This window comes from Physella acuta, unplaced genomic scaffold (genome assembly GCF_028476545.2).
Source record: "Physella acuta isolate Inbredline_101_S28 unplaced genomic scaffold, ASM2847654v3 ptg000061l, whole genome shotgun sequence".
Taxonomy (NCBI): domain Eukaryota; kingdom Metazoa; phylum Mollusca; class Gastropoda; family Physidae; genus Physella; species Physella acuta.
In genome coordinates, this window is record NW_026731581.1 from 292,501 (window position 1) to 301,295 (window position 8,795).

The 8,795-nt window shown below is 31.9% G+C and overlaps 1 protein-coding gene across 1 annotated transcript in view; it reads left to right on the top strand.

Annotated features, from left to right (window-relative positions):
• The window catches only part of LOC131949133 (receptor-type tyrosine-protein phosphatase epsilon), a 50,584-nt gene extending 42,901 nt beyond the window's left edge, over nt 1-7,683 (top strand). The window contains exons 11-29 of the mRNA XM_059310905.1: nt 363-497; nt 789-1,065; nt 1,394-1,488; nt 1,833-1,963; nt 2,068-2,155; nt 2,423-2,499; nt 2,603-2,639; nt 2,777-2,874; nt 2,967-3,086; nt 3,457-3,602; nt 3,805-3,940; nt 4,041-4,187; nt 4,596-4,737; nt 5,063-5,136; nt 5,495-5,626; nt 5,824-5,967; nt 6,093-6,223; nt 6,503-6,638; nt 6,771-7,683. Of these exons, the coding sequence (XP_059166888.1) occupies nt 363-497; nt 789-1,065; nt 1,394-1,488; nt 1,833-1,963; nt 2,068-2,155; nt 2,423-2,499; nt 2,603-2,639; nt 2,777-2,874; nt 2,967-3,086; nt 3,457-3,602; nt 3,805-3,940; nt 4,041-4,187; nt 4,596-4,737; nt 5,063-5,136; nt 5,495-5,626; nt 5,824-5,967; nt 6,093-6,223; nt 6,503-6,638; nt 6,771-6,938 (2,414 nt within the window). The 3' untranslated portion in view covers nt 6,939-7,683. The remainder of the gene's footprint in view (nt 1-362; nt 498-788; nt 1,066-1,393; nt 1,489-1,832; nt 1,964-2,067; nt 2,156-2,422; nt 2,500-2,602; nt 2,640-2,776; nt 2,875-2,966; nt 3,087-3,456; nt 3,603-3,804; nt 3,941-4,040; nt 4,188-4,595; nt 4,738-5,062; nt 5,137-5,494; nt 5,627-5,823; nt 5,968-6,092; nt 6,224-6,502; nt 6,639-6,770) is intronic.
• The last annotated feature ends 1,112 nt before the right edge of the window (nt 7,684-8,795 follow it).

Here is an 8,795-nt window from a genome sequence, read left to right on the forward strand (position 1 = left end):
TAAGGCTGTGCCTTGTGCCCAAGCGGTTGTCAGCTGTCCGTGTACTCGCTACTCCACCTATTCTAACTCTTCTCTGAAGGGTGTTCTTATTATGTTTAAATTTGTGTTTCTTTACAGTATAATATTTGTTAATAGTTTTGAAAATGAAATAATATAACTATTAATATGTTTGCAAGGAGCTGGAGAGCCGCATCGTGACATTAAAAGACCCGTAGCTTGCCTTTAGGTTGCACTAACCCCATTTTCACAACAGCTTTGCAATGAGTCTCTCTCTCTCTACTCTCTCTTTATATATATATATATATATATATATAATATGTATCTATGTTTATATTGTAACACTAAAAAATAATATTCAACAGCTTGCCATGAGACGTATTACGGCACCAATTGCTCACAAAAATGTAGTCCCAACTGTACCAACAGCCTATGTCATCCTGTCAATGGTCATTGTTTGTCTTGTGATGCTGGCAGTGAGGGGGATTTTTGTGATCGGCGTAAGTGTGTTTATGTGGCTAAATATGCATCATATAAGTTTTGTATTATTGATATTTTACATATTGCCAAATATTTTGCTTAAATAATATAGTATTTTCCTAATTGGCATGAACAGAATGCTAAAACATATTATGCATAGATTTAATACAATGCACTGCGCTAAGAAGCGTAATCGAATATACAATGGAATTCTCCTGAGCAAAGACGTTTTCGTCCATTGTCATGGACAGAAAACCCATATTTATGACATTAATGTAATTGTAAAATAATAATCTGTCAACATTTACTAGCCTGTGAGAACAACACTTGGGGCTTTAACTGCAGCCATCCCTGCAACCAGTACTGTCAACCCTCCAACATAACAGCCCTATGTGATGCTGAAACTGGTGTATGTCTACATGGATGTATGGGACAGATGGATGGAGATGTGTGCACCAACAAAACTGTTGCTGTAGCCCAACACGATCCAACAGATGGCGATGTTCCTGTCGTGGCTATAGTTGTACCTGTTGTATGTGGGGTAGTTATCGGTACCCTCGTTGTTATCATTGCTGTTTGGTATTGCAGGTAAACCGGATGTTTTCATAAGACTTTTATGAGCTGTGATAATTGATAATGTGCCGTTTATTGCTACTTGGCTAATGATACCTGCATTCTTCAAATAGTTCGTTCCAATACTTGGGATAAAACTGGTTATCGGTTTTTCCCTTTTATTCTTTTTGTTAAAATTAGCATTGGCTGGTAAGGTAAATTTTCACAATTTTTGGTATGTTCATAAAATTAATCAAAGTATAATTATTCCACAATTTGTAATACCATATTAGATCAAACAGCTATATGCTAGTAGGTTTACCCAAAGTCTGTTTGAAATTTATATTTATTTTTCCTAACACAGAAAGAAAACGCCAAAGGATTTAGGCCTAGATGCATCAAGCAGTGACGATATTCTAGATAGAACCTCCTTTGCGTCATCAAAAGTATTAGAACAAGGTAAAGCTATATAGCCTACAAATTTCTTACCTTAAAATTCGTTCTAGTCCAAACTAGACTATATAATTCTAATATTGCATGCAGTGTAGAAAATACCCAGCATTTAATGTCCAAAGCAATAAATTACACACTCGAGGGCATCGTTATAATTAGGCCGGGTGTAATTAATTAATTTTGCCAGCCCCCACACTAAAACGAAAAGACCCAGTTTATCGGCCCTTGTGCATAAGAAATTTCACCGCCGTATTATTAAGGGGTAGTTTAATGGTATTTGGTTTTGTTACATATTAGCTTATTAACATTCGTGAAAAAATTCTATTTAATATTGTACTATTTGACCAAAGACTCGCCTGGTGACCGAGTCTACTACAACGACGTACACGAACTTGAGACCAGCAGCACCTCTATAGCAGTTACAGATTTAAATACTTTCCTCATCAGCCACGATAAAGTTTTCTTTGTTGAACAGTTTGGGGTGAGTTGATCATTGCATTTAAAATGTTGATATACTACACTCGACACGACGTGTCATGGTATACTACATTTAAAACCTAGACTATAACTTTGTTTACTCCCCAGAACATACCAGTGCAACAGAACGTCACCACTGATGTTGCCATGAAAAGTGAAAACAAACCAAAGAACAGATACAAAAATATTTGCGCGTGTTAGTATTGTTTTAACATGTTTAAACAATGTTTTATAAAGCCATTATGTGATGTTCATAATCTTTATATAAGTTAGACACATTTTGTTGTAGACCTAACGAATTGTTTCATAGTTTGTTCTTGTCAGGGCTGGTGTTAGATGAAGCGGTAATAAGGGTAGACACTGGGTTTAAAATGTGGTATATAACTAGTTATAACTTGTAAGCTATAAAGTTAAACAAATTATTTCATATAGTGCACACTATATTATAAAACCGTCATTACAGATGACCATTCACGTGTTCATCTTGAAATCAACACAGACAAGAAGGAAGGAGATTACATCAACGCTTCTTACATTGATGTAAGTAATATTTCTGTATGAAATAAGGACATTTCAGTTTGAAATACATTGAATTACAATACCATATAACCTTTTTGTTTTAAACTTTGCACCTTTTTTTCAGGGTTACCAGAATAAGGAGAAATTCATTGCATCACAAGGTAAACCCTTCATTTGTTGAATATGATTACATGTTTTATTTTATAAAATCAAATATAGCCGAAATTTTGTTAAAGATAGCAAATAAATTATTCGTATTGAAAAAAATTAACTTGTGTATTACCTGCTTGTATTAAAGGTCCAAGCTCCGTGATTTTAAATGATTTTATAAGAATGATATGGGAACAAAAGGTTGAAAAAGTTGTCATGTTGACAAACTTGGTTGAAGAAGGAAAGGTGAGACAGAATTGTAATTGTGGTGTAGCTATTTTTAAATGAGTAAACATCGTGCTAATAGAAAAGTATAAGCCCTGTGGTTATTTTGACAGTTGAAGTGTGAGCGCTACTGGCCTGAAGAAGGGGACTGTACATTTGGAGATATAACGGTCATTCTTCTGTCTACTGAGGGTTTTGCTGACTACACCATTAGAAAGCTGAAGTTTGTAAAAGTAGCCATCTTTTTTCTGTACTTTCTATATCACGTTAAATGTATAATTTATTATTTAATTAGTGGTAGTAGGTAGAGGTATTAATTGAGTTAAATACTATGCAATAGTTTAAGCCTTATAAAAAATATACACCAGTTATTCAGTAGCAGTATTAATATGTTTAAAAGTTTTACAAAATAAATCAAAAAATAGTCTAGCTTATGTCAGAATAAAATGTGAACGAAAACGTATACGTTTTTGAAGTGGCTTCACATTTTGTTACTAGTATCATACAATTAGCTGAATATATCATTACATTCTCGAACAAAGAACAACGCCCAAATAATGAAAATATATTTTGTCATACCTTTGTATAATTATAACGGCACAGAAAACCAAACCAGCCCAGTATGTGACACATTTCCATTTCACCTCATGGCCAGACAAAGGTGTGCCAACAACTCCATGGAGTCTTGTAGATTTTAAGCAAAAAGTTTCTGCACGAAATTCGAATAGACCAATCCTTGTTCACTGTAGGTGAGTTAACTAACAACAAAATGACATGGGTCTAGAAGGGAAATTTGTAAATGAATCAACATTACAAGAAATGAAAAAAAAAGTTTAAATCAATTTCTTTTAAAAGTAGACATTTTAAATTGACTTTATGTGTTTTGTAAGTATAACTATTACAGTTGTTTATTACATTCCTCGAAAGACTAATTTTAATTAACTTATATAGTGCAGGTGTTGGTAGGACAGGTACATTCATTGCCTTACGAAACTCAATACAACAAGCGGTAGACACTGGAAAAATTGATTGCTTTAAAACATTGAAAAAACTCAGAGAAGATCGGATTTTAATGATTCAAACCTCTGTAAGAAACCACGATTTCAGAATATTTTATCTGTAGAAATATTTATAATTATTGTATCGAGTAAACTTTGTATAAATTTATTATTTCATTTTTCCCCCAGGAACAATACGAATTTCTTCATAAAGCATTAGCTGCTGCACTGATGTGTTTGGATAAAACAATATCAAACAAAAACACAGCAGGCACCATTGAAAAGATGAACTGGAATACAATTACAGGACAAAGCAGATTATCAAAAGAGTTTAAGGTAATTATTTTAAAGCATTTAGATCTACTAAGTAAAATTAATTTGGCAAAAGACAGTGTTTAATTATCTTCTACCAATAGAAAAGATGTCGAATAACTTTAAAATTTTAACATGAATTATAGAAAATAATTTATCACTGCCTTTTTGTTCAGTAATTTCACTTTTTCTTTCCTAGACATAGTTTAGATGTATTAACCTTTTTAAATTTTACTTTGACATTAAATTAAGTATCTAACAATCAAGAACATTCTAAAAATCAATAATGTATACAACAGCAGTTATAGAAAAAAGAGTCAAAGCCTTTCTTCCTTTTAATTAATATTTTCATAATCAATAATTATCAGTTATATTTGATATTTGTTGGCTATACATTATAAAAAACAATTAGTTGTTTGTTATGTTCCCCAGGATTTGTGCACTGTTGTGGACGTTTTACAAAAGAATGAAACTACAGAAGAGGAACTGGAAGAGAATTATGCTCAGAGCATTTATCAGAATAATCTAGATGTAGCACATGATCTAAAGAACAGATTTCCATCAATCATGCCAAGTTAGTTCAAATAATATTTCTCTCTCAGTTGTTTTGAGGTTAAGGTGATGATGTTACTATTCCATGTTTAAGATAACAATTACATGATACTCCAAATTTCTACTTGTTTTATAAGAATTCCCTGACATATTATTATAGCAATTTTAAAATTTAAATATTTTATTATTAGAAAGAGTCCATACATTTCATACAATGTATGTTTAATTTTTTTTTTAGTGTGTTAAAATACTACAAGTGATGTGTTATGAAAAATGTAAATTGCATGAAAAAAAATCACAAAAATTATTAAATGTGTCCAATTAACAGTTTTTGTATTTCCCTCTAGAAATACAGCACAGAGCTAAATTAAACTGTGACAACAAAGATTCGAGTGACTACATCAACGCTGTTCTAGTCCCGGTAATTTACAAATAAAACAATTGAACCCTAAAACAGTTAACGGTCAGATTGACAATGGATTTTTTAAATTTCTTTTTCTAGTATATCCCAAAGACTTCACTGTATTGTTAAAAAATGTCTCTTATGTAATTAAAAGTGTAAATATATGCTACCTTTTAAATCATTGTCATAAATCTCCGCGTCATCTGGTGAGCTTAGCAATCAATCTAAGACATTTTCACTAAAAACATTCAAACTACCATTTTTTCAGTAGGCTAAACTCCCCACTTGGTTTAAAATAGGTGTATGGTTAACATTATGGCTTATGAATATGCTTTCCCCCATTTAAAAATCTCACTCATGTCATCAAATTTTCTAGAGTTTTAAACAAAATACCAATCAAATTATCACCCAACTACCCATGGCTGAAACTGTTGTAGACTTTTGGAGACTGGTTACCCAATACAAAGTCTCAGTTATTGTCACATTTGAGTTGGATTACAGTGATAAGGCAAGTCATTTCTCTTAGTGTGACCACAAAGATATACCTATAAGGATTTTATGTTTGATTTCACAATCAATTTTGCTATATTTTAGAAAAAAAAAGGTGGAAACCTTTTGATACGCAGCTTTAGTTCATAAGTATTGCAGAATATATTCTAATATCTACAGTTCATGTAATATTGCAAACATATATATTCTGTTTAGTCTGTAGGTAGATATCTACCAACAGTAACAACAGAAACTCTCAGTTCCCCACCATTTGAAGTTGGTGTCATATCAGTAAAAGAAGAAAAAGATTGGAATGAAAAACAATTACAAATGAAAACTTTGTCCTCGTCATCTCAAAAGGTATTGACTTTGATTGTTCTATGTTAAAAACAATTGCTTTTCTTAAAAATTAAATTGTCTTGTTTTTTTATACATATAAAGAACATCATTATTATTTTATTCTTATACATAAATATAATTAACAGGCAGAAAGTTTAAATGCTACACATCTTACACTCAGCGATAAAAGTTATCATCCAGAGATAATGTTGCAGTTTATTAACCGTGTAAGAAATTTGAACCAGCCCAATGATGGTACATTGTTGTACATGTGCAAGTAAGTTTTCATTGTGTTGATGATCATAAACAATAACTTAGTATAATGGACCATGTAATAGCTAACATACTGCATCATTGAACTGGAAAGTAAAAATCATAATATACTGAGATTAAAATTAAAAGACAAAAACCCAATGCAGTGTGTGGAAATGCAGAAATTAATATTTACAATTAATATTTACAATTGAATACGCCCCTTTGGTTTTATATATATGTATGTATATATATATATATATATATATATATATATATATATATATATATATATATATATCAGAAACGGAGCGACGTTTAGTGGATTAGCCTGCATATTAACTTTACTATTGGATCGTATGGATCATGACGGCATGGTTACAGTTCCACTGGTTGTTGGTGCCATCAAGTCTATAAGACCTCAAGTCATCTCAACACTGGTAGGTTTCGGTCTTCACTGAATGTGAAATTGATTTGAATATTAAATACTAGTTCATTAAAATCTTATTTTGAAAAAAAAACTAATTTTATAGGAGGAGTGACCATAAAGATTTTTTTTTTTATTTTTCCAGGACCAATACAAAACAGTGTACCAGATTTTGGAACTGTATAGCAAAGATCTCTATGATGCTGAACTCCTAAATAAGAATAAAACAACAGAACATGAACCTGATCATTCTGTTTATGCCAACAGCTTGCCTGATAAAGGAAATAATAAATTAGTGTTGGATGTTTTGTAAAAAAATACAAATCTGAAATTGTTTTAGCTATCTTTTATGAAAGTTAAAATATACAATACATTAAAACAGTGGTATAAAAGTTTTAGTTGTACATATCAAATTTAGAAGGGAATCAAATAGTTATATTATATTTAAAAGATTTTTAAAAAACCTTTTGTATTTTAAAATGTCATGCATTATAATGAATACATTATAGTTGAAATTATTTCCTATAATAAAACATAGTGAGAAATCTCGACTGTAACAGAACACAAATGATACAAAACTTAACAATTTACCAACTAGACATCAACTATATTTTTTAGCTAAATTAAGTGTTAATAAGACTTTTTACAATCAATAAAATACTTAGTGTACTTAGTGACTACATTGTGATAACCAAATAGATTTTATGCTTTTCAAATAGTGGTTTTAATATTAGGGACTAGACTGTAACACATTGATAGATCAGCTTTCCTGTAAATTATAGTTCTATTGGCACTTGCTCCTGTTATTTATTTCCAACATCATATATTTACATTTATTGTATGCACACGTTTTTAAAGTATTTAATATTTCATATTTTCAATTGTATATCGCTAAAAATTGCAAGACCCTTTTGTTACTGGTTTTTAAAGAAATATATTTTAGATTGACTGTCACGAGCTCTCTGGTAGAATAGTTTAAATCTATGATTCATTGCAATATTTAGAACAGAGATTTAATAGTTTGTGTAAGATAAATAAAATAGTATGCAATAGTCCTACTTAAGATGTTTGCATTTATTTAGTTATTATTTGTAGTTATTTGGGTAATATATTAGGCCCACGCCTTATATTATCAGAGTTATCGCTCACTTTAAACTATGGGAAATTATAAATTGTTGGTTTTTCTGTATGCTTCATATTTAGACGGATTTGTCATTGCTAGCAGCTAAAGCACAGTAGTTAAAAGGTGGTAGCGATATAGTAAGACCTAACTAAGATATTAATTAAGATAACAAAAAAATGTAAACATATTTAAAATATTACATTTTACAAGCTTTTATTTAACTCACTTCTTCGTCAGTCTATCTGTCTAGATCGAAACGCCCAAGCGAAATTTATAATAGCGCAGAATAGTTTGATGAGACAGCCTACCAATTTGGACAAAATTTTAATGAATTCATAGAAAATTAATTAGGCAACCAATTAAGTCAAATTTAATGTCGTGTTGCATTGTCTTCATGTCTTGACCCATGTACCAACTACAAACCGTATCTGTCAAGTAGAAGTGCCTGACGACTGACGACTGACAGAGGAAGTGAGTTAAATAAAAGCTTGTAAAAAGGAGAATATAAATTATAGACTACTATTTAAATAACTATAAAGAAAAGCGTGGGTCTCTTCCTAAATGTTAGTAAAGGTATCCAATAGATACTAAAGTGACGTGCGGCGTCAAAAAGGCAAATGACAAAACGGCCCCGTCAAAACGACACCGACATAAGAGCCCGGTCAAATTGACCCCGTCAAAATGGCCAGCGACATATGGGCCCCGTCATATAGGCTCCTGACAAATAGGCTCCCTTCATTTAGGCTACCGACAAATAGGCTCCCGTCATTTAGTTTCTCGATAAAATGGCCCCCGTCATTACGACTCCCGGCAAATAGGCTCCCGCCATTTAGTTTCTCCACAAAGCGGCCCCCGTTATTACGACTCCCGACAAATAGGCTCCCGTCATTTTGGCTAACGACAAATAGGCTCTTGTCAATTTAACTCCCGACAAAAGGACCACTGACAAGACGGTTTCTGTAGAGACTAAGTCTCCCGGCAAAAAAGGTTTCATTGAATATGACACCTGCCAATGGGACCCCTTCATCAATATTCTTTACTAGAGTT